General features: G+C 38.5%; 1 protein-coding gene, 1 long non-coding RNA gene and 1 other non-coding gene across 6 annotated transcripts in view; 2 read left to right on the top strand and 1 right to left on the bottom strand.

Annotated features, from left to right (window-relative positions):
- LOC124409467 overlaps window positions 1-26,644 on the bottom strand; it is a 67,583-nt gene that overhangs the window by 35,025 nt on the left and 5,914 nt on the right. The gene's annotated exons all lie outside the window — the stretch shown is intronic.
- Window positions 1-26,644, top strand: part of LOC124409463 (scavenger receptor class B member 1) — a 45,647-nt gene that overhangs the window by 17,559 nt on the left and 1,444 nt on the right. For 3 of the 4 annotated variants that reach the window (XM_046887077.1, XM_046887075.1, XM_046887076.1), the window contains exons 3-9: window positions 8,431-8,522; window positions 8,803-8,963; window positions 22,922-23,060; window positions 24,394-24,597; window positions 25,102-25,246; window positions 25,332-25,586; window positions 25,740-25,858. In XM_046887077.1, the coding sequence (XP_046743033.1) occupies window positions 8,431-8,522; window positions 8,803-8,963; window positions 22,922-23,060; window positions 24,394-24,597; window positions 25,102-25,246; window positions 25,332-25,586; window positions 25,740-25,858 (1,115 nt within the window). The remainder of the gene's footprint in view (window positions 1-8,430; window positions 8,523-8,802; window positions 8,964-22,921; window positions 23,061-24,393; window positions 24,598-25,101; window positions 25,247-25,331; window positions 25,587-25,739; window positions 25,859-26,644) is intronic. The other variant, XM_046887078.1, reaches the window with a different exon arrangement.
- Window positions 3,750-3,873, top strand: LOC124410112. Its single transcript, XR_006929571.1, has one exon. It is a non-coding gene; the product is annotated as a U5 spliceosomal RNA (small nuclear RNA).

Below are 26,644 nucleotides of genomic sequence, written 5' to 3'. Positions count from 1 at the left end.
ATGGCGAAACCTCGTCTGACCACCTGCAATAGTGTACCACGTGCCTATACGCCAAGCCTACAAGAATACCGACACTCGCAGGGCCGTCGACTTGTCAATTTTCCGTGTGTTTATTGGAATGGGAACAATTCTTTCACATCCTTAATTCATTCAAAAGCAAGTTGTCATTTCTCAGCAGGCGCGTGAAATTGCAGTACTATTTGAGTGATGTTAATTTTTGGAATAACGATGTTTTGCTTATTTTTCTAATGCGTGAAATTGTCTAACTGAAACGACAAGAATGAATAGTTTAATTTGCACAGAATTTCGCTAAATTTTTTCCCAGAAGGGTGGAATCCCGTTTCTTCTTTTCCAACACCTGGAAATTTTTTAGTCCAGTCGTCATCGCACCAACAACACAAAAGTCGCCGGCCCTGAACGATAGAGAAGTTACTCAGGTATAAGGAGCGAGCGAACGACCGACAAAGCCTGCAGCCGATCAACGTCCACGCGTTAACGCAATTTTAAGATCACTTTCACTCGCAGCATTCCCCGGGATGCTGAAAGAAGGTTAGCCAGCCAGCCTCTGTTGCCGCTGATCTTCATGTAGCCAACCAAAATAGTATTTGGTCTTGGCCTGCAGCACAGTTATGATTATTCCGCAACGTTTCGAAACTCGTCTCCACAATTTGCGCATTTGTATAACGTTCCACGGGCCTCGTGGTTGTGGCGTTGTAGACAGCAGGTACATCCCTTTTGCTTTCCTGACCGAATCAGCAGTATAGACGTTTCCACAAGCTGCAACTGCAGAACTCCGCGGGAATTTCATTCCATACTGGATAAGTCCTTGTGCTGCGATTCTTGTAAAAGTAAAAGAGTTTTAAGCGCCGCTTTTGTAACACCTTCGGTCTCGAGGTATTACAAAATCATGAGGAGTAATTTGTGTCAAGAATCAAACTCCTTCGTCATCGTCATTATCGCACCCACGTGTCCGCGCATTCCACCGTCCTAATGCAGCTTTTGAAAACCGGGGTAAGCGTCCCCTGGGTGACATTAGGCCGTTCATTGAAAACCAATCCTCCGATTCCAATCGAAGGACTGCATCACGGTTTCGACAAGTAGGACGCGAAGAGACTCTTTCGTCGAGGCTGGTTGACTCACTGGGGACAATAATTTTGTTAATTTACTAGTTAGTTGAGACAAAAATTACTTAAATCGTAGTTTGTACATTTGTCTACATAAGAATACTGAAATTTTGTCTCAAAATACGCACGAGACTCGAATATAATTACTCTTATTGTTAGAAATGTTTAACGTAACACAAAATACTTTTCTTCTATATAAAGTTTACATTTATATATCAAATTAAATTAAGTCTACGATCACTTCTACTCTTATAATTAATAAGGCACTGCAACATCTGATGTTATTATAACCATCTTCTTTAAAATCATAAAATCAGTCAAAGTGTTAACTAAATTTAAATTACCGTGACTGTAAAATTACTAAACTATTAAACGTTATTATAATAACAGCCATCTCAGAATCAGTAAAAACTTTAAATAAATTTTGATAACAGCTCTTTTTGCTTCTTAGAAAATCCTTTATTATGAGCTGCATATCCCATGCTGATGCTGTTTACATCGTGATTCGCACCGGCTTCATCACGTTCACGAATGTATCGTAACAACGACATGCGATTAATATTATGCATTTCCGCAGCTCTCCGTAAAGAAGTCCCACGTTTTACTTCATCATAAGCATCCTTATATTGATAAATATCAGACCGCGCTCTTTCGGTCTTTCGCAAGCGTTTTCTGGGCATCTAAAAGCAAAAACATAAAAAAATATACGTCACAACCGTACCCAACGCATACTTCTGAAAACAATAAAACACCATGACTAACCTAAATTATCTACGTAAAAAGTAATCATTTGTAATTAACTACTAATATTCAATTCAAAACAAAAAAATATTTGCTGTAGTATATATATCTGAATACCAATAAAAGTAAATATTAAAAGAATCTGAACAAAAAAACTTACTTTTGGCTGTTGAAAATCAATGTGGCCTCCTGCTTTTGTTTACGTCGCACACCGGCTAATAGTCTACCCTAGTTTCATTTCCACCTTCGTTACCACCTGATGTAGAGTACGTACCTGCGTATTACCCGCACCCGACAACTCGATACATGATATTGACCCAAGGTGCAGCGCTCTTGTGGGCGAGTTGATGCGATTTCACCTCGATACATATTAAACTGTAACCTGAATCGATTCAGCCCTGTGCTTCTGCTGTGACTTGGAACCTTGGAACCTGATTTAAGTCAGCGTCGCGCAAATGACGATTTGAACAAGTCAGATGCTTTGTTCCGACCATCCGCCTCATTTTTGACACCTTATTTGAGTCGATAGCTACGCTGCAGGGCTTCTGTGTAATTCGCTGATTGTTTTTACCGGCATGGTGATACCCAGATTGGATAGCGCAGGGTTTGACACTCGTTTTCGCAGATACGACGACGTCCATAAACTTGAAACTTTATTATAGTCTAGTCAGCAAACACCTTTTTTACGATTTTCAATTAAAGTTCTCATAAAAATATGGTTCAGGTGTCATTCGATTCGGAATAGAAACTTTTCTTTTATATTTTTTTCGTGTCGGTCTAGAAAGTTTTCGAGAAAATTCAAGATCCGCCAAAAATATTGCAAAAGTTATAAACAATTAAGTAAAAAAGGGGGTTTTGCTGTTCGGGAGTGCATTCTTCAAAGGGTTTAAAGGAGATCCCCATTTACAAACTTTTTCAATTTTGGTTTCCCACGTTTTAATCAAGAATTTAAGGAATGAAAATGTTGAAAAATCAAATAAAGATAGCAAAAAAAAACTTTTTTTCAAAATGTTTCGATTGTTTCGATTTTTAATCACTGAAATTTATATAAAAATAATTATTTAAAATTTTTTACTCAGATTGTTTATAAAGATGTCATAAACAAATGCATTTTTTATGACATTATCAAATATTTGTTTTTGACGATTAGATCGTCGATGAAAACAATGATTATTAAAAAAAAATCATTTCTTAAAACAAATTCCCTATAGTTTTAAAACGCTCTGTTTAGTTAACATTTTTTTTCGTCACTAAGAATTCATATCAAGGAACAATTTTTGATAATTAAATAAATTGGGCTTTTAATCGAAGCTCTAACTCGATTATTTATTAACCTATTTACATTTATTTATACAAAAATATGCAATGTTTTTGCTTCTGACCTTAAAGTTTAATCATTTCATAACATACATGGATTTAGTTGTTACTAATTCTACAATTAATGAATAGTACAGTGAATTACTTCGATTCATCAATTTATTTAATACTCACTATATTTCAGTACCTGTTAAAATGCGTTTTTAAGATTATGGGGAATTTGTTATAAGAAATAATCTTTTTCTTAATAATCATCGTTTTCATTGGTGATAGAGTTCCGAGAGTCAGAACTTTATTATAGGAAATTTCCTGCTTTTTAAGAATCTTTTTCTACATCCGCGATATCTGGAATAGTTTTCGAGATATTCGCAAAAACATTTTTTACTGTGTTCAAAGCTGACCACTAACGGCACTACTGAGCCGTAGATATTTCCCGGGTACGGACGGTGTGTTCAGCTGCCTGGCTTGACTTCGTTTTTCCTCCACTAGGAGTTCCACAGTGTTCGACATTCTCGGAAGAAAAATCTCTCCGTGGATTGGGTAGAAGGTAGCCAGAACCCACAACAGGTACTCTGGTTTCTCTTCAATATACGAATAAATCTTTCGCCTTTTACTAAAGATTTCCGTGGAGAGGAACAATTTGATGAGTCTATAACTCAAATTTTTCAACGTCCCGGTGAAAACTGGGACTGCCAATTGAATCAAACACAATTTCCACAGCAATACGTCGCGCATCGACTATTCGGTTTAGACTTGGGATTTTCTAAATTGTTAGAATCTTCCACGAGTGTCTGGATCAAATTCGAAACAATAATTTTAACAAATAAGCAAAACGCGAATATGCTTTTGCTCCATGTAAAGTATTGTTAAGTAAGTAAAAATCATGCAATATTGATATCGCTAAACGAGAACTATTATTAACAATAATTTCGTAAATAAAAGATGATTCTCTCCTCACATTATGCGTAATTTTCCTAAATTTCGGTATGAAAAAGTGATGCACCGTCGAAATTTGAACCCCTTTCCGTTCGTGTGTTTGTATAATACAAGAAGAAAAAGGGTGAGTTTACTCGGTCGGTAAGGGTAGGAGTACTATACGCTCTGCAAGGCAGATACAAAAGTAACCTTCATTTCGCGACTAGACGCAAACATTTCGAAGTGCTAGTATTAAGCGATAAAATTATGCGATATAAATTATTATATATTGCAAAAAAAGTGGTTGCTATTAAATATGTTTATTACTAGTATAGTTGTAAGTTGTTGTGCTGGTTTAACGAATCGCCAAGATGATCGTTTCACGTATACAAAACAAGGAGAGAACAGTCTGTGAATAAAAAACCTGTTCCAGTTGATCGGATGCATCTATCCAGCAAATTATTTGAAAATGACACAATTTTGGGCAGTAACTTCCGCCTGAACGTAAAAAAAAAAAACAATGAAACAAAAAACTTGTGCCATCATTTCGAATACTTGTCCACAGACATGCAAATTCCTCTGAACTTGAGTTTTGAACCTATACGATAGAAGTGTGCATGAACAGCATTTAAACTTTGTCGTATTAAGGTCGATCACCTCCTAAATTTACCACACTTGGCAGACAGTCATGACCCTTTACTCCCAAAAGCAAAGTAATGTAAGGACGCGGCTCATTCATGAATCGTGTGTAAAGTAGATATCAAAAAGTGAGCTTGACGAAGTGCTGACTTAATGGATGAGCACCAGACGCTGGAATCATAAAGTCGAGAAATGGGTTATACTTATAGACGCGGAAACAATCTGCACCACCAACCGGGTAATTTGACAATTTCATCCGCACATTCCGTTCGGTGCAACTGGTTTCAAGAGCATGAGACATGCCGGCGTTTTAGAGCCACAGTCGCTCGGTTTGGCGTGGCTATGAATGTGGTAATGAAAAATCTTAATAATGACTGGGTAGATAATCGGCACAGTATAAACTGCGTGGTACTGAAAGAAAGATAGGATTGTAGCCTGTAATTTTTTTTTCGACAGTACCAGGAAATCAATGCGTTCGACAACCTCGGGTGTTGGAACTCCATGCGACTATGCGTCGTGCATTTAAAAAAGTTTGGGTAGGTTATATTAGGTAAACATCCGCTAATAAACCGGCTTAAAAATCATTTAACTCGAGCTTTCACTTTTCTGTAACGTCAATTAGACTCATGTGAACATAGTGATTAGTAGTAGCTGACTTTGGGTTAGAGTACCGGTGCTAGAATCTCGCTTTGGACTCAGTGACTTGAAAGTATTACACCTGGCCTTAAATATCCGATGCAGGTGGATCGATCTACTGCCGTGTACGAAATCCGGGGACAGTGTGGTTACAGGCTATACTTAGCATCGCCAATGATCTGCATGTCCGAGAATCGTCTGCTCGTCAGCTGGAGTTTCTCAACGCTTGTGAGTAAACTGCTCTTATACGCCATTCCCTGGTGGAAAAATGACAAATTGACCACTCATCCAGCGGCTTCTCAGACACTTTGTGAGGAATAAAAAAGAAAACTATGTGGAAGATAATGGCCCGCCGACATCCGAGTCGGGTCTGTAATTGCATCGTCAGAACACTAAGGAAAGTGACTCAAGTGCAGGAACATTGGGCTGACAATGAGCATGAGAAACGTTATGCAGACTTTATGATGATTTTGCGTATCCGTCGTTGCTCGAGTCTCACAAATATAAATTAGTACCGATTTGGTAACGATCAGCAAGCTTTCCACTGGCGGACTGATCCTTCGTGCATTCCTCAAAGTCCAGTCCAGGCGCAAGTGAGTAAGAGTTGTTGCCACGTTGAAAAAACTGGAATGAAAGTGGGCAATAATTAACTATCGACAATTGATAGCTGCCATGCAAAAATACACGGACACGTAAGACCAACCATAGCCTGCAGGGTATTCCCGCGATCGGTGCGCAGCGGGTGATAGTTACGACTGGCGATACTGATTACGAGTCTCACAATGAAAATTACGGAGACACGTAACTGGCAATAATGACCCCGTACAGCCTTCGATCAACCTTGAGTACAAGTTTGCGAAAAAAAGCCAAAATAACAAACAGATGAAGATTTCCCAGAGCCTCCACGAATTATCTAGACAGATATAAGATACATTTCCGTATATATCATTATATATTGTCAGTTTTGTATACACTTGTTGTTAACAAGAAACGCACTTGATGTCCGTTATGTGCTGAATTTATATCGAGATAATACACAGTTTTCAACATCGTACGACCGCATGATCTGTTTTTAACAAACACATTTCATCACACTGGATTTTCCCCGCTGTGAAACCGAGATATAATTGGGCACTCAAAGGCTACATTACCATTGCGTGTACTTGTTTTGAAATGTCTTCGAAGAATTTCTTTTGCATGCGTATTAACCGCACGCATTTTGCAAATTTGTGACGTGCTGTGAGAAGATCCGATTCGCATATTTTTTAGTCCTCTTCTTACGATACCTACGTTCTATCTGCTAGTTAAATACGTTTATATCTTATAGCTGGTAAATATTGCACAGTTGATTTTTGGTCGATTTAATTATACCAATTTTGTATCGACTGATAAAAAAAACAGTTACTAATGCAGTAACGTGCTGTCCAGGATAAACGAATTTGCGAATGTCTTGCATAATAAGCAAACAAGTTTATCTTCCTCGTAATTACCGTGGTTAGTTATTGCACTCATAAAATTTTATACACACTTGAATTAACGAAACTTTAACCAACAGTTTGTAAATCTTTCCTGATTCAAATTTTCGTTTTTTCAATGCGTATCCGCGCATTCAGACACCGTATGAAAGTTCTTGAAACAATTTTTCGTGTCTTCGTCTAACAGGATCTTGATCGCATTTACCGTTACCTCGAGATATTGGTTCTTGTAAATAAAAATAACAAAAATATCTGTCTACGTCAGAATCAGTATGATCAACTGAGCCAATTCTTTCATCAACGTTTTTCAAATTTCTTACAATTCCTTAAACTTCAAGTTTTCTGATTAACTCATATATCTTTTCCATGACTTGTTGATTTACAAGTAAACAGTGCAGCCCCTTCTTCACAGTTTGGTATGGAAATTCGAAACAATCGCATGGTTTCGTTTTGACTATATAGTTACTACAATTCAGCAGGTTAATTACGTGTAAATATATTATTGTACATTGTAATCGTATTTGCATTTTATGTAAGATATACACAGAGTGACTTGAGAACGCAAACTACTTGCAAAAGTTACAAAAAACGTATCTAACTGGGAAAAAAAGCAACGTAACAGAAGCTTACTTCAAATTAGGTATACTCATTGTATTTGAGACTCAAATAATTGACAGGCGCCAAAATACAACTTCACGGTTTCTGATTCTTATGGCTTATGCCTGTTGACGTGGTAGATTATTTGTACTGCTTTAATAACTCCAATATACCTGTATATTAGTTGCTGTCAATTGCTTTTATATGCGTATGAATTTTTTTGGTCCTCCTCCCAGTTCGTTTTTCTCTCTTTTTCTACAACTCACTTCCTCACTAAAGCTTTAAGTGCCGTAGAATCGTGGATGGGAAAAACCACGTACCCATTAATTGTCACTTTTTACTATATACCAGGAATAAAACGTTACGTTTCGTAAAGCTGAAATTACTGTCATTAAAACGTCGGAAGCAGAATTATAAATTCAATGAGCAATAACCAACCTCGAGATCGATTGATTTACGATAGAACATCTCCGTTACCTACCGCATGTTTATTACCGTCAATGATTTTTCAAAAATATTCTCAATTTCATGCTACTATATCTCAAACATATATATGTATATGGAGCATTCTCCATCAGTTCAACCACTTTGTATGGACTCTCTCAGACATGACTCATAACTGGCCGCATTTTAGTACAACTTAAAAGTAGTCTCTACGATTTTTTCCTTTAATTCAATTCTTTTCAGAGGTAAATTTCTGTTTTTTTTTTGTTTTTTTTATAATTTATAAAGTTGACTTGGATTCATTGAGTCACGGAAAAGTGGCGGAACTGACAGAGAATGTCTTATATACCTATAGGATTTCATACGGCATAAACGACGTTGAATTTCAAGCTATTAATTACGTGGCTCCATGGGTTGCGATGTATAATCATTTAGCCTTGCCACGATCTAACAACACATCCTGTTTTCTTCATATTTTTTGTGGCAAACAATTTCTTGCTTTAATGCGATGCCTCTTGTAATGAATTTTTATTCACTTATAGGTCGGATCGCCGTCATCTTGTTCGGGTTGTTCGCCTTGGCCATTGGGATTATCCTCAGCAGCATACCATGGGTGGATTACGTTTTAATGAAAGTAAGTCGTCTGCGATATCCTTAAAAAATGTCCTCGGTACTCAAGACTTTCCGAACTTACATATCAATTCAGCGAATGGCATAGAAAACTAAGAATTATAAAAGATTAAGGCAATCGCAGATTTTGCATTCCATTTGAAATTTGTTCTAACTTTTCTCTTCAAAATATGAAAAAACAATTGATGCAATTCTGTTTTGACAATATTTTTCAATTCAATTTACTCTCGCATCGTACATTTCCAAAACTGGTTTACTCACTGGGGTTACGTTATGTTTTACAGCAATTACGGTTATGGAATGGATCCCTTTCATTCCAGTATTGGCAAAAACCTGGCGTCGTTCGTCTAACCAAAGTTTACATTTTCAATGTAACGAATACCGACGGGTTTTTGAACTTCGGCGAAAAACCAAAGGTCGAGGAAGTTGGTCCCTTTGTTTACAAGTAAGTGAATGTTACCCAAATTCTCTTCAGTTTTAGTAAAAGAATTTGCGATTGTCGTAAGTTTCCAAATTGATCATTCGCTTGGTTTCAATTGACAGGATTTCCAATTCTCTTGGAAAATTTCCACCGTGGTACTAACGGATAAAATTCAAGTAGCAAGTAATTTAACAAAGATATTTAAATTTCAATGAAAGTATTCGAAATTTTGATTAAAAATATTGCACTCTATTAGATCAAATCCTGTTCAAAAAGGAAGTCATAAATATTTTCTCTACCTATACCATAAGTGATTCTTTCCCGAGGAGTTAGATGGCCTGAAAATTTCAATCTGACCAGACCAACTCGAAGAAGGAGAAAACTACGGATATCTCAAGTGTTGAGCTGATCTTGACTATCTTTTAAAAACTAGTCATACAAGTCGGTCAAATATGTTTTGATGCGTTAGATTTTTTCGTCATAACAAAGAAATTTACCCGGAGGTGCCACTTGACCTGGACTGACTGTGCGAATGGACTTAGAGGTGTGTACTTAAGCGTGACGAAAATTGCCGTATACTGTTTGGCTCGTAAAAGCAATTTACAGTACGCTGGCATAATAAGACTCTGATGCACGCGTGTATAATAAATAAGCAGATATCCTCAAAGGATGCCGTTGCCAGGTGGAATCCGGGTCGATTTCTACCCCATCCACAATCTTTGGATCGTGAGGCGTACACATAAATGAGCCATCACATCGCCGAGGTGTTGCTTATAAGCAGGTACTCTTTTTCGAGATATTCGGTATACTCGCGTGGGAATTATTAATGAACCTGACATTGGGCAGCTGCAAATAAAAGAAGACACGTCCCGTTATCGTCAATATGTGTTAGCCTCCTAGCCTACTTGTCGTTACGCAATATTTTCGGCGCTTTCAATGTCTCCTGCAAACAGCCTCGAGAAACACGTCCCGTTACAATCTTCCGGTCCATTGAGCCCGACGACAGTAGGTATATCTTTTGGAGAACGCGTGATCGTGAAATGTGAAAAGAATCCCCCACCCAGTTCAACTGAACTTAAATCAGTTCAAGTGTGCAGTTTGACACACGTTTTCTAACCGTTTGGTAAAATCTAGAACCAGAATGGTCTTTAAATAGATTGACAAATTGTAGAAATTGCCAAATTCATCCTGGCATGTTAAATCATGGGTTGTTCAAAACGTCTAAATTGATTGGACGACTCTAGACTAGACAAAATTTCATCTGATTTACACGTGTTTATGCCAATTCTGATTCACTTAGATCTGCCACGATATACGTTATATAAGCTAATTTACGGTAAGAAAAACATACGTACAAACATGAGTAAAATACTACAAGACGATCAATCATGTCAACGGACACGTTACATTAGAATTTCAAATTTATACGATAACCTGCATCACGCGTGCTGATTTCGCGCAGACAGAAAATCCGAAAGAAATTGAGGTAAAAAAAATAAAAACAATACATATTTTTATAATCTGCATGGTTTTGTCACAAAACTGAATAACTCTGACACGTTTTGTGCAAACGAGTAGCTGTATCGAAATCCTCGTCTTATCAACTTTTAGCAAATATGGATCAAAGTTCCAAAAATGTGACAAAGATGTTAATTGGCTGTACGTATGGATGAAATCGAAAATTCAATATCGCAAAATAAAACTTCTACCCTTCGGCAACCCTGAGAGATATGGTAATGATCTTCTAATAACCGTATAAAGATGAAATCGTCGTATTGCCAGCTTTTCAAAATGTCGTAAAATACGTGCAAAACAGAGACAGTTTTTTTCCAGTAAAATAATGGTAAATTCCGATTGTTCTTCCTAAACAAAATTTGTGGTAAATTCCACAATACCACAATACCCATCGGAACACAATCCTTCGCCAAGCGAAGAGAGGTCGGCGGCGATTATGCAGGAACCTGGAAGCTGTTACATCGTGAAATAGCGGTAGCGGTCGAGAGGCCGTCAGCTTCGTTAGATTCGGATTCGAATCCGTCATAGACACGGTCGGCTAATCAATTCCGATTTTTGTCGTTTCTTTTGCTCCTGGCAATAGCTGGCCTCTGCGCTTCGAATGTGGCACGGTGTGTAAAAGGTCCCGTTTTGCAATTCATCGAGCGGATCAAACGGCAGTGCGGAACTTGTTAAAGTTAAACTATCCACCTGCTGCATCGTCGACTCGGTATTCGGGTCAGGTTCGTAAAGTGCGAAAGAAACGCCCCTTGCTAGTGCGAAATTACAATGTATGTAATCGTAAGATGGCCGAGGAGAAATTGGCCTCTGGTATCAGACGTGGCCAAGATATCTATAATAGATATCGCGCCGCCATGAAGATGAAACAGACACGTACGGTGTATGATGAATATAAGGCTGTTCGTTGGACTCGTAATAGACGATCGGACCTTTCTTCTCGCGAGATTATATTTATACCGATCGGCAGGAACGTTGTGAACTGATTGCGGACTGGTTAATGGTCTCGAATAATACCCCCCAGACTTAAGTACATATCTCTTTGACCGATCTCACTATCGGAGAATTGGTATTGACTCTTTGTACTCCTTTGTAATGCTATGCCGTTAGTAAACCGTTGAAGAACAGAGCGAGATATGGATTTAAATTGACTGAGACGGTTGTTCATTTTTGCATTAACAAACAAGGCTTATTGTTGGATTTTTTACCATCGGTCAATTTTCGAACGAATCAATTAGACGTTGTCTTCTATTAGAAATAACCACTGAACAGTAACTGTGACGGTACGAATAACACGTGCAACTTTTGTACGCGGCAATTTTTTTTCCTAGATTCAATTAGATCGTATCGCCTCGATTCTGACGTGAAAAAACTATGTGCAAAAAACTTCTTTAATAGGTACACATCGGAATTTTTATGAATGATTTGAAGACCACCACTGGATATGACTTTTACAAGTTTTTCTAAACGGACGCACGATAGTCGCACCTGTTACCCTCAATTCACTAATAAGTACCGCGTGGCTGCTGACCAGACGAAAAGATAATATATTTTCATTTCTAGAAACCTCCTTTCTCTTGCCTCATATAACGAAGTACAATTATCATTTCGATCCATTATTTAACTGTACTGATTGATGCCATAAAATCAGCGAGGATAATACGTGTCCGGTCTAACGAATCCATAATTTATGCAAGAGTTAGTTTTCACGTGGCCGTAAAGTTTCACATATACTATTTTCATGGTATTACTAATTATTATCATTATTACAATATGATTATAACCAACCGTCGTCTTCCAGTGGAACATTTTTTCAACTACGCCTAAGCCACGTGTTACAAGTTTCATAGGCTTGTACGTATACGCAAGTGTATAGAACGAAAGTAAAAATAAAATAAAAAGAAATAATGTATAAAAAATAAAAATTCCCATACATGCCTGGATTAGCATAATTCTGGTGAGCATAGAGTGAGATTACGCGCGTTGCGAATAACGCGGAATGCTCGGAATATGTTAATTGAGACATTTTATTACGAATGATAGACGAAATGTAAAAGAGCCAGGGCAGGGGTTGAGGGACACGAGACCAGACGCTGCGCAAACGGCCGATTCCACCTTCAACCCGAAACTCGAAATGTGAATAAGAATACGTAGATTTTAACGTGCCCGGACTATGTAATGTGAGAAATAGTCTTGTTTACGCCATGCTGCATGTTGAAATTGACATTACAGTTTCAGCATGATACCGGAATCTTTGTATATCAGGAAAAAACATGAAATAATTTGTAGCGATTCGGAGATTGAAGAAATCGTCCTCACAGAAATCATGAGCTTCTCTCGTAGCGTATTTTTTTACGCAGAATAACCTTGTAAGCCTGTTTTTCATCAAAATGATAATAAAAACAGGGAAAAGAATTCTGCGCAAAACCTCGATAATATCCGCTTCGAGGTGAACTGCAAAAAAAAAAAATTACATTACGATTCTGGTGATAATTTATTACGTATATTCCTTCTTCTCTATGAATATTTTTATGTATCGTTGTAAGAAGAATAGTCGACGAACGAAAACAGCCGACTTTCGCAAAGTGACTATAATAATTGGCAAGAAGTGGTAGAAGCAAGCCTATGTCGCACCGTTCGCAACGATTGGAATCGAGAATTTACGCGATATCGATTACCTGGACCAATTTACGGGAGCGTTTATGCCCGCTAAATAATGGAATACATGCATACAAACACCGGTGGAAATCTGCTTTGAAATTTAATCTGTAAGTCGGAATATTTCCGCACTGTTTAACGTGGCGAATTTCTGCAAGTCTGTAGAAAAAAAAAGAGATAAACGGTCGAAGTTGCAGAACATGGTGTCGCAATACTGGGGACTTTCGCATGCACAACACCTGTGCTGCGAAATACTCACCGTATAACTGTTATAAAAATAAAATAAAAAACGATATTTTACCATTTGATTTAACGCTGGTGGAACGCGAGAATCAATAATTTTAATTCGAAGATTAACGATGCGCGTTTTTCAAGAATACGAGAAAACATGCTTCATAAGTTAGTAACAAACACGGAAGAGATGAATTATAAATTGGAAATCATTAGTTACGAAGTCCGTATATGCGGCATATCGATGATAAGACGTTCCGAGTTTCATAACTGGAACAATGAATACATAGATTCAGCAAGTTCTAGTTTTGCCACCTAAGAAACTTTCTCGTCACGGCCTGCAGCCACACAGCAGCCCAAAAATTATGCGGATCGTCCGGGAACTCCAGGACACACTGCGTGGCAAATCCTACGGATCGTATCAACGAATTTTAGCCACTTTACATAATGGCGCGAAACCCGTCCACTTCGATCCAGCCTTGTGGAGTTTATGTAATACTGGATAGCGTATAATTTTCGTCGTCAAATCAATTTCACTATTATATGATCTCGCACACATTTAGATGCATAGTCGACGCGGCACGACGTACATATGGCCAAGAAGGACACATCCGTATAACAGAACCGCAGAGTCTACCTTAGTTACCTCCAGGAGACGACATTCCGCAGCCGCGAATTTCTCGTCGGCAAACATGAGCAGGTTTTTTTGACTCAGCCATATGGTATATCACTCGAAGAAAATGTCTGAACGATATATCTGGCGGTGTTATGCTACACCCATATATTATAAAACATTAAAAATTTCGTTTTATGGAATCTCCAAGTATCGATTACATAAATATATATGCCTGTAATATTTCGATAGAAAAAAGGAAAAAAGGAAAAAAAAAAAATTGACAGACGGGTGATGTAACCACGTCTAACGCAGCGGTAAATCGACCTGTAGGACAAGATCGATGACCAACCGCAAACGGTGTAATGTTCGCCCTCGAATCATAGCACAAAAATAATTTTATTATTATTATTATTGTTTGAAAAAAATTTCATTCCTGCTGTTATTTTATTAAAAATTCAACGAACGGAAATTCCACGGTGCCCGAACCTGGCTCCAGATGTTGCAATTGAACCTTGGGTATCGCAGACAGGAAGAAACGAGACGTTCACCTTGGCAATACCGTTTTCTGCAATAGATAATCGCTGCGATAATCGTTATTCAACTATCAATGGGTTTGAAGATATGTAAATCTGTAGGCCCGAATTTTTCCTCCGCGGTTCTCCTCCACCGTACTTATTTCTCGCTTTTAGAGCCCGTTCGAATACCGTTAAGATCTCGTTATGGGATTGGCTTTCTAAAATCTTATGACTCTAATAAACACGGATATAAGAGGCATTCGTATGTAGGAATATAGGGAACCGCAAGAAACACGATATGCAGGTACGGAGTAAAATTAATTTGAAAAATAAACCGTGTCTCATGTACACACTTCGACACTCTTTGAACTTCCTATACATATTATATACGATATATGATCGCAAAATTATCATCGCTGTTCTAAAATCTTGTTCGCAAATTGTTATTTGCACGCGTGGAAAACTACCTATGATTTTTAAACACAAGAGTACGTTTATCTATACATGCACTTGTGTGCAATTGCTTACAGAATTTAGATGTAAATTGGATTATTAAATTTTTTATTTTAGATCCACCTTAAAAGTTTATTTGAAGTGAGTTATAGGTTGTGGATAAAAAAAAAAAATCTATGAGCTTAGGTACTTTAGTTTTTGCTAAAAAAAATTCCTGGTCATATTGAATATCATTATACATTGCGAATAAATATGCAAATGTGTAAGCCTATTAGTATACTGGACGAATAACAGCCAAACTCTTTCGCGATACACGTATAGTTACGAGATAATTTCTTACAAGTCAAGAATTCAGATTCGATCCACCGCATCTACGAAAACATAATAAGAAGAAAACAATTTTTTTTTTATATGGATTTAAACTGTCTGCGGTCAACATTTTATAAGTCAACCGACGTAGTAAGATTTATTTTCATGAAGCTTGTAAATCGGGAAAAAAGTAACATCCTGGCCTGCTCTCAAGGTTCGAGACGTCGTACAGTACAAAAATTATCTTAATACTCCAGTGAATAGAGAATTTACAACTGCGAAATTCCTCACAGCAATTTTTATTAGTTATTTTTAATTTTAATTAAAAAAGTTTAATTTATAATTAGGCTTATAAGAAGCTTAAATACCAAAATGAGAAGTATGAAACCTGCTGCGTCAACCACCATTTTGGAATACGCGTTTCGTATCGTGTCTCAGAAAGGCTGACCTTAGGATGAAAACATACAGACTTCTTACGTAGATAATTGAATTCCCCACCTTTTTTATTGCAATTATTTTTAATTCAACTTACCGTATTTCAATTACAGCTGGTTCAATATCGCAAATTTTTTTTTATCCGCTGTAACGAAAAATCGATTCAACGATAAAACGTCCTGCACCTTTCTTGTTTACTATTAAATTCTCTACAAATTTTGCATAAAATTTTTTTTTTCGTAGAACTGACAGTTTAAAAGTTGGCACGGCATGTATTTTCAACCCTGAAACGTTAAGGGTGGGGGGAGGGGGGGGGGGGGGTGACACGCCCCACGAATTTTAATTTCCCGCCACAAGAGAACAGTTCACGTTTTGCGACTCGAGATATCCACCATAAGTCAATTTTTTGGAACTTGCGCAAAAAGTTTTTCAGCCCACGTGTTTCTTTATTGAAAAAACAAAGAAAATGAGACCCTATAGGACCCGTGAGATGAAATTTACAAGATTGTGGCCTTTTTACACCCCTCATCACCGGAATAGGTAAAAAAAAAATTACGTTACCGTTCTAGGGTTAAAGTAATGACAGTAATAATTTCATGTAACCTAAACCCTACGCTACTATATCTTTCACTCTAATCAGCTTACGTATTTTATGGATGCAATATTCGGTAACGCAGTAAACTTTTTTACCGCTAGATGCAACATCCTAAATTTATAGGGATATTCATAGGCATATATATTCATATATTCATAGTGTGCAACACACGAAAAAAAACAAATCCTCGTACCGTCACAATCGCGGTTCCTATACAGTCCGTCATTCTGTCAGCTGTTGGGAAAATGTTGACATCATGATTCATAACATACTGTTCATTGTCACACATCTCGTTGAATTTATCCGATCTAGTCGCAACAGATACGCGTTGACGAATTAATTAATTGATCAACGTTGCTTATCGAACGGCTTTCGCGAATAGAAAAATAAACTCCGATTGATGAAGGTTTATATGTTACGTGTAGGATGAAAAGAAAATGAACGAACTTTATCGATAAGCCGAGCCCATCTCGGTTATTGCGACCTCGTGCTTAATATATAAGTAGATATGCGTTATAATATTCTCACGTTTCAATATGAGAAATCATGACAGCCGACTCGAGAGGATGCATACCTATGTATAAACATTGTTTACCGAAAGATTTAAATGTCACTTGTTTTTATTATTATAAAAGGGTTTTCATGAATCGCGCTAACTGCCGCATTTTCACATCAAATAATAGTCGAAATCATAGTACATTTTTACGGCATGGGCATTGAAAAGTCAACTTTTTGTGGCAGTTTTCATTCCGTAAAGTGACGCTTCATACGGCAGCGAACAAAGTTGCGGAATAAAGTCTTTATTCCGCAGTTTTGATGCGCAGTTCGAAGTGCGTATCCCAAACTGCCGAATAAAGTAGCTTCGTCGTACAGATCGCGACATAACCTCACTCTTCGTTTTGCTTTTTAATACCCATACCGTAAAAAATATTGCACGTGGCATGCCTGTAAACCGTTTTTTGGCTCGGATAATTTCGTACTCGCTTCCGGCTCGCTTCCGGCTCGCCTTCAACTCGTCCTGAAATCTTTATCCTTGCCAAAAAAACAGTCGTTTACGGGCATGCCACATAAATAGCTATTAACGCAGTGAGTAAGAATTCGCTAAGGCGTCCCCTTAAGGCGTAAGACGAAACTGACTTTAAGATTTACTAAATAGACGCAAAAATTGAATGTAATTAATAAAGAGAACAGCAATCGAGTACACGATGAGTTAGTTAATTAAACGTACGCGTAAGAAATTTCTAAGTAGTAATTCAGGGGTTAACCAGGCGAAAGTCTATTATACGTGAGATTCTTTACTCTTGTCAGACAAGCGGCACTAAAGACGCCGCGAAATACGTGCGAACGTGTCAGGCATGACAATGAACCACGCATGCACAAGAATTACACCCGATTCTATCAAATCTCGAGACGAACGCACGGCTGGATTCGAGATACCTATCTAAAGAGGATTTTTACAACCTCAAAAGTGGCTTCCTCTCTCCGGGTGTCGCATTTCGCAACGGTTTTCCATCCTTCTCCGAATATTTTGTTCACGCACCCGTCGCCGCTTGTAGGAATTATTCGAATGTACAGTCTGGCCAAAAATCGATGGACCAAGACAGTCTGAAAGGTTGAACTGAAAATCAAATCATATTATCATTGCAGAGTTCTGTTGCGATGTCAAAAACACAATCGCAGCTTATCAAAATCTCTCATAGAAATGATTCTTTACTGTGTTTTTAATCGACTGACAACCGGCGATTCGTAAAATTCCATTTACAAGGTGAAAAATATTACTTTAGTTATAAAGTTTTTGAGATTTGGACTCTTTTTCATTTATTTATGTTATGAGTTGATAATATTTTTTGACTGAACGGAGCTTAGCCTAGACTTTCAACCGTTATCGCATCGCGTTTTGCCGGACTGTACGTTTGATAGATCGTTAATACCGCCTTCCACAAATCCAGACGCATGCTTATAAATTTATTCATTTCTATAACTGCTCTATGCCGGAAAAAATAATCCAGCCTTTAAGACGTAACGCTTTCGCCACAACGCAACACGCATTGTTGATATTACGCGTTCGTTGCGCGATGTAAAGGCCTCGGGGATCAGCGGACATGTGACATAATGGCTTGCGAACGGATGTTGAGGCATCTGCAATCTATTAAATATTAAACGAAATGTCAGGGGAGACCCAGAAACAAAAATCAGACTATCGCCGTGCCAGATTTTTCACTGTAAAGTCTAGAATTATATACCATCATTGCGGATCTGGATCTGGGATTCTACGTCAGCTCAAGCTTAAGATTTACTCTGAATAATAGAAATTTTTTGGTATATAGCAAATGCGAACCTGTTGTAACATCATAGCATAAAAAAAAGGGTAAAACAAAATTTTTTTTTTTTGTTCAAAAGATTTTATTTTATTTCTCCAACGTCTATTTGATTTGAGGATCAGAGTAAACTTTCTATGAAAAGATCGATGAATAAATCCTCATTTCGATCCCTGCAGAGAATGAAAGCCTGTAAATATTGGACAAGATTTTCAACGCGATGCTTATAATGCGAGTAAGCACATAAGAACGTCTTTCTCTTTGAACGGAAAAGTTTCTGTGTACTAACAGGAACCTGGGCAAGTTCTATTTGAACTGCAGACTTTAAGAATCTACGTATTCCATGCGTAAAGGCAAATATATGAGAAATTTTTTTCTCTCTTTCTTCACCGACGAGAAATGGAAATTAAGAAAAAATGAAGTGTAATCATGTGAAAGAGAATAAATAGGTAAACGTGATGGATACGAGGATCGGAAGACGCTTTAGTTAGATTGGCATTCCTCGTACAAAATAATACGCGAGTAATTTTAAAGGTGTGCGAGGTATGCATATACGCATGAACCGGACCTGCGAGCGAGCGTAAGTTGCGTAATTAAATCCATACAAACGAATCCCTGCTGTGCAATGGCCGAAACCGGTAGAATTGAAAATTGTATAGTGCAGGAAATTGACGCGAGAAAAAAGCTGGCGAGTACCTAGATTGAAATATTGGATCATAAAATTCCCAAAACCCGGCAATTCTGAATCGATCACTTACGCCATACATCCGATCGGTAGGTATGATAATCGATTTTAGCAGAATCATCAGGGGGACAGGAATGCAGATTCTTTGGTTTCAGAGCGCGTGAACGTCGCTGAGTATTTTCGCTTTTACGCAATCGATGCGAAAGTATGTGAGTATGGAAAACTTAATAGTCAATTACACGCCGAACTCTCCGCGAACGAAGTGACTCGCAGAGACCTCAGACCCTGACCCAAAACCGAAAGGAAAGGAGAATAAAACTTGCAAAAGTAAGAGGAAGAGAAAGATTGGATCCTGAAGAATAAGGGGCAGATGTTCGACGATTGTACGAGCTGGTGCGTTCGATCGGTGATCATCGAGAGATGCTGATCGCAAGTAGGGCGGCAGCTGTTTATCGCAGTCTGGAGCGTTGGAACAAAAAAGTCGTTTGGAAAGCGATTTACTATGACACACTTTGAATGTTGAGTAATCGGCGACCGATCCGATATATTTTATAACGCATAGAAATACATGCGCGTATGATTGCTCGAAAAATTTATCAAAGCAGAGACGACAAGTCGTCCGATAAAAAGCTGCGGCATGTTTAACGATCAGGATATCGACGGTTTTGTCATAGTGACACCGGTGAAGTTGGTTTCAAGTTCTACGCTCGAAACAACTTGAACGGTGTTCGACGAATGCGTAATAGAGAAATAATTATGTATACATATATATATATATTCTTCCGAAAGTATGAAGAGCTTGCGACACACTGGCACCCGATATTTCATCGAGCATAGTTAGACGACAGAAAAAGAGAGACAGACGGCTTCTCGACTATAAACATCAAATGTTGCAGCCCGTTTTTCACGTACTTGCAAACTGTAAACCGTGCGCACGCACGCGTGCTTTGGTTGAGCGGGTATTAGAAATCGCGTACCTTGTAACCACGTACAGTTATGTACATATAATATGTTCTGCAATGCAAACAAAATTATATTATTTCCTCAAGTTTCAATTTTCAAAAGGGAATAAATATCGTTAGCGCAACAAAGTATAAGAATAATCATTCCCACTTCACGATTATTCAATTTCCTCAAGTCTACGCGTATAAATCGTAAACATAATGTACATGGTGTACCGCAGACTTGTTGCGGTCGATGATTCTTGCAGTAGTTCTGCTTCGGATTACACACCTCGATCCGGCAGTCATCACTGCAAGCGGTAACGCAGTTATATACCTCGTATCAATTAGCGCCGAGTCTAATTATCAATTTAAAGTACGAATGTCGACAAAACTGTTACAGTTATTCGCAATTAACGCGTCCGTAATACCGAGCGAAGTTTTTTTATTTTTCGAAAAGCGAGCGCAAAGCCTTTGGACAGAGAGATGAACTCGATTCAGTTCAGACACTTGTACCTACTTCTTACCTCGATTCGTTCAAAGCAAGGTCGCCATGTCGGGCTTCTAATCTGACAATCCTATCTGATTGTAAGAAACACGTGCGCGAGTAGATCCAAACATAGAGCGATGCCCTGCAGCAGCCGGAAACTGGGCATTCTGGTTGTATGCAACGTTGTTCACTTTCTCCGTTCATAATGTAGTTGAATTTCGTCGACTTTCTTGAGACCTAATAATTCCTGAGCATTGTTGTTCGAGCGTACACAGAACATGAGAATTAACTACGAATTCGTGATGTGCCTACACGACGAGGAACTGGCGCAAAGGTTACTTGCCGACATGGCATGTCGTTCTCGACTGTATGGGATCAGCACGGCTAATTATTCAAAGTGGAAATACTTCCTGGTTTTTGCTGAAAATCAAGTGTTTCTTCTGCCTGTCGAGTTGCGCACGTTTAACGTTATAAGGTCATATTTCGCAACTATTGCAGTTCTCGCATCAAGCACTACAAGGCAGCTAAATTTAAAGTAGCTGAGAAATATATAATATGCAAGAAATTAAGATCAAGATACGTTAAGATTTCTAAGACACGCCACGAGTTTGTGGGGCAACACAATGTACAGGTATGTTGTACAGTAGCTACCTAATGAGACGGTATTCAAATCATTTACTTACTCGCGAATGTTATCGCACATAGCGTTCATTGCAACCTTGAATATAAAATGCGACAAAGAAATGATCGGTCACTTGGCATGTAGTTTACATTGAGATTCAATCAACGACTAGAATAATCCTGCGAACCGTTGTCAACGGCTGTAATAATCACAGTCAACTGGTCTGCTCCGAGAACGACACGACGTGCGACGTCGCCTAATTGCGTGACATCTGAGGTCGTAACACGTAAGACGGACTCTTTTTATACGGCATAAATTAGCTCGAAAGAAGGTATATTACGTTATTATTATACCGCTGAACTGCATCATCTGCAATGATGCATCAATGCATGTATAGGTACGTGCGACGGATGGATGCCACTGTGCATAATGCAAGGACTCTCCGCGTGTAATGAACGGCTGGGGTCAGCACCCCTGGTCCTTTGTATGCTTATGTCATTACGTCGCAAGACTGGGTCACCAACGTCGCGAATAAATCACTTCGTCGTGTAGCGAGCTCTTGCAGCGTCTGCACGGTGGTGCATGGCATGCACGGAATTTCACATAGAGCCCGAGTTGTTCATGGTACAGGTATTATGCCTATGGGTATATATGATATTTGATATTATGTCAGAAGCTTGAAAATAAAAAATGTCCGGTGTTCTATGGCCGGAGAATTAGTTCGTTGCATAAAAACGATAACAATTTATTGCAACATTCGTGATTTATTTATTCACTTATTTATTTATTTATTCATTTGTTTATTTCTTTTCTCGGCACGTCTGGTTGCGACTTAACAGCGCCTCGACCGTATCACGCGGTGGAGATTTGTTAGATGGGATAAAAAAAAAAGAGAAAGAAAAACATCCAAACATTAATTATACCCGCGTTAATCGGATTTCGCAATTATAACCACGCGAGTTTCTCCCGTACAGACACGTGGCGTACAGAATTCGTTTCAGGAATTATGAGAACCTTCTGTAATCTGTTATTGAGAGTGAAATTATTTCAATTAGATTCTGCTATTACATACCTATAATGCCTCTCTGTAGGTATATATATCGCATGTTTTACCGCACATGACACAGGCACACAAAAAAAAGAAAATTCTGGCCGAAGGACCAGACCATTATGATTATATATTTTTTTCGGGTCGCTGAAACCGAATCCCAAGTCCATTTTACGTTATGTTAAAAACCTGACATGATGGGGTGAAATGGACTTCGATTTCGGATTCAGCGACCCCAAAAACTTATCGTGAAAATAGTCTGACCTCAGCCAGATTTCTTTTTTTTTTTTTGTATGACTGTGTACCTGATTATAGTATGTATGTACAATATACTCAGCGACATGACTTTCGTTTTCCTTTTCGCATAAATTTAACATAACTGTGATCCTAGCAAACCTGTATACACCGTCAATCCCATACGCACATACATATGTAGGTCGACCCGTGCGTCGTAGTCTAAGGCACGCAAGATGCAGCACAAAAGTTGGCAAAAAAATTTGCAAATTATGTTCGTGCCGATTTAGCGGTTAATTTTTTTAATTTTTGTCTTGCAGAGAAGACATGGAGAAAGTGAACATTGCCTTCCACGACAACGGAACGGTGACCTATCAACACAAAAAGATCCTGAATTTCATGCCAGAGATGTCGAAGGATGGGGACCTTCGCGTGATGGTTCCCAACATACCGTTACTGGTGAGTGTACGTCGCTGTCATCAGCGTCCATAATTATGAATTCAAAATGAAGTGGAATTGGGCAAATGATTCGAGATGCGTTGTTGAGTGAGGGTAAATCTATTCGAAAGAAAACGAATGATGTTGTGTTAATGGAAAGTTGAGTTTACCTATCATGAGCGGGGTCACTTCATATTTTTAACTGTACTCGTCAAGCATTCAATGGCGCTCTCGGTGAGGAGTAAGAAGACATACAACAGGGTCATTACATTATGACCTATCGGTACGATTCACTGTGCAATGTGTGTGCGAGAATAGAATTTCATGGGTAGCGAACTCAAATAGCAACCACAATGTATGCATACCGTCTAAAGTTCAAGACGTTGCATCTCACTTCACTTACTTTATCCCATTTCGTTTTTATATGTGAAATACTAGTCTTTCACTAGGCATTTTCACTTTCTGCAATGTAAGAAATCTCTTGAAGTCAATACAAACACAGTGAATCTGCTTGAAGCCGGGGCGTGAGTTTTATCGAAATTCTATGATTGTGTCGCGTGTTATGAAGGCACTTGCAGTATGATTATTGCCTATAATGTAATGCTGTGTAACATTTACGGCATAGGATTATACGGATTATGCAGAGAACTATAAAATGTATCAGTAAATTTACAACTACATTTACAATTATATATGTGTTTCTACCTATGGTTGTAAATTGTTTTATACGTTTTAAAGTTATTTATATCTATAATTTTAAGCATAAGATATATATAAGTAGTTAACGGTTATGCTTAAATTTGTATTTGAAATTTCTTCAGATATACGTTGCAATGGACGTTTGCTATAGCGCTAAAAAATGTTTTTTAAACTTGACCGCATTCCGTCCATTTATTATATCAAAGTTATAGGTATAATAGATTGTTACTGAAAATTCTTGGTCAGCAAAATTGCGCTAAAAACAAACTGCAAACAAAAAGTTGTTCATACGTATAACAAATTGAGATATTTATAACAGCGTAACATAAATTTAGTTTCGAGACAGATACTATAAATCGAACCTGATACCAGCCTGCAGGCATGCGATGGTGCATTTATCATCTTATTCTCAAAGTCTCCATTTATTAGCATAATAATTAGCGTTAGACAAAAATTATCCTCTCGATTCATATGGTTGTCAAAATTTGCTTGTAGGTCATCGTTTAATCGGTAATTGTCAAAGTACCGACACTTGTTTAAACGGACTGCTGCAAAATGTTACGTCATCGCATGCCTGGTATATTAATCCGTCAACGACGTTTTATGACAACTAATGACATTTCCTAATAATAACCTTTCACATTCACCATTACAGACACTATCGACTCAGAGCAAGAGTTTGCCTGGATTCCTGACTATGGGACTCTCCGTTTTTCTGCAGGGTATGGGAATCGAGCCGTTCGTCCCAATTACAGCGCAGGAATTGGTATTCGGTTACGACGATCCTTTGGTCAGTTTGGCCCATCGGTTTTTCCCTAAAACGAGGCGACCGATGAGCCAAATGGGGCTTCTTCTGGGCGTAAGTATGCCAGCAACACTTTTATCGTGGATGCAATTAAAATTATGCGGCTGATACGGAAATTCGAAGTAAAGGCCGCCCCCTTTCATGCCCGAAGCACTTCGCATACAATTTATGGTCGCTGCATTGAATTTCATGCAACCTTGAAAGTATTAATCTACAGGTCTTTGCGGAAGCGCCCACTTAACGTTACACATACACATTATGTGCGAATAACAAGCATCTATCAATATTCGCGGATATCCCAAGCTGGAAATATTGGACATCATCCTTATAATCTGATCAACAAAGGCCTGCAATGCAGGGTACAAAACTATAACGTTCATCGCCGTTTAACTCTAGAGTCTCTGCATTATTGCACAAATCTGTTTATAACCTGCAGTAACATCCGCGAAAACTGGCGGAAGCTACGATACCGATGCATGTTCATCGCAATTATATACCTACCCACGGATACTTCAAGTGTAACATGATTCGTGAGAAAGTTCTTCCACGCTTTTCCAGAGAAACGGCACGCTGAGCGAGGTCCATACAATTTACACGGGTGAAAAGGGTATGAAAAACTTTGGTCTGTTGAACAAATTGAACGGCCGAGATACTCTCCCCTTCTGGCCGAAGGAGCCGTGCAACTCTATCAGCGCTTCCGAAGGTAAGAAGCACTCGAAATTCTGCCATTTTGTGAAATTGCCATTTCTGGTACCGCCGTCACAACGAAATGTCTTTTCAATTCACAGGATCGTTTTTCCCGCCTCGGGACACCACGGGTTCCGACATTGTTCATCTCTGGGACAAGGATATCTGCAGGATTCTACCGCTCCAGTATCGTGGTCCAGCCGACAAGACCGGAATCAGGGCTGACCTGTACACACCGACAGACACCATCTTCGACCCACCCAGCGAGGAAACACCGGATAACGAGTGTTTTTGCCAGGACGAACCGGAGAACTGTCCTGTCCGTGGTCTGCAGAACATCAGCCCGTGCCAGTACAGTGAGTTTCTCCGTCTGTTTTAAAATTGTAATCATTGCCTGAGCGGAAATCGGCGAGAAGTCCTTTGTCGGAGAAAAAGTGACCGTGACGAGTGGCGATCATCCGGAACATCGTAGTTATGATAATGATCGTATTTTTATTCACTTTTTCAAGCCGCCCCGGTTTACTTGTCATGGCCGCATTTTTACAAAGCTGCACCAGAACTTCTGGAAGCCGTTGAAGGACTGAAACCGAATCAGGAGCGGCATGAAACCTACTTCAAAATTCAACCGGTAAGGAATCTACCCATCATTAAACAGAGAGTAAAAAGATCCAATTTATGAATGTAAACACTTGATGTATAAATTCGTTTTGAAGTTGTTCATTCTTAGTTACTGTAGTATAACGATAAAATGTACTCTGTGATCAGGTGTACAACATTTATGCAATCCGTTACACTTATCTCATGATAACTTTGGCCTGCGGACAAATGAATTTGTTCAGCTTACAATAAATGCTGCCTAAATAGATTCTGAGCATGTACTCGGCACTATTAGCCGTCGTCAAGAAGGAGTCATGGTATATCGAAGAAATGGTTTAGCACTGTAATTACCAATATACTTTAGTGACGGTCTTCTGAGTTTATAATGGCAAATGCGGCACTAATCCGGCAGATAATAATAAATGATTTCTGATCTACCGAAGTGTCGAATAGTGATGTTTTACTTTTTTTTTTGTTATTCAAATGAAAATGATAGACTGGTTGATGACGTTTGCTAAACGAGGCTTGACAAATCGTGAATAATAACCGTGTACTGTTACAGCAATAACTACTCGACTATCATTACCTCCTAGTGAATGTACTGCATAAACAAGCGTGTGAGAATACAATTTATTTCTTTGCTTTCTGGGAGCTTTGGTACGGACAAAATATATTTCCGAATCGCGTCTACATAGGGAAGATTCTCAAGGAATCAAGAATTTAGATCAGAGAATGCAATGTAAAATTATATAATATAGATCATAGACAATATATATTGTCAGTAAAAGATGATTTTACTTCATCTGAATACATCCAG

This window comes from Diprion similis, chromosome 8 (genome assembly GCF_021155765.1).
Source record: "Diprion similis isolate iyDipSimi1 chromosome 8, iyDipSimi1.1, whole genome shotgun sequence".
In the NCBI taxonomy this organism is placed as follows: domain Eukaryota; kingdom Metazoa; phylum Arthropoda; class Insecta; order Hymenoptera; family Diprionidae; genus Diprion; species Diprion similis.
This window is presented reverse-complemented; position numbering and strand designations above follow the sequence as displayed.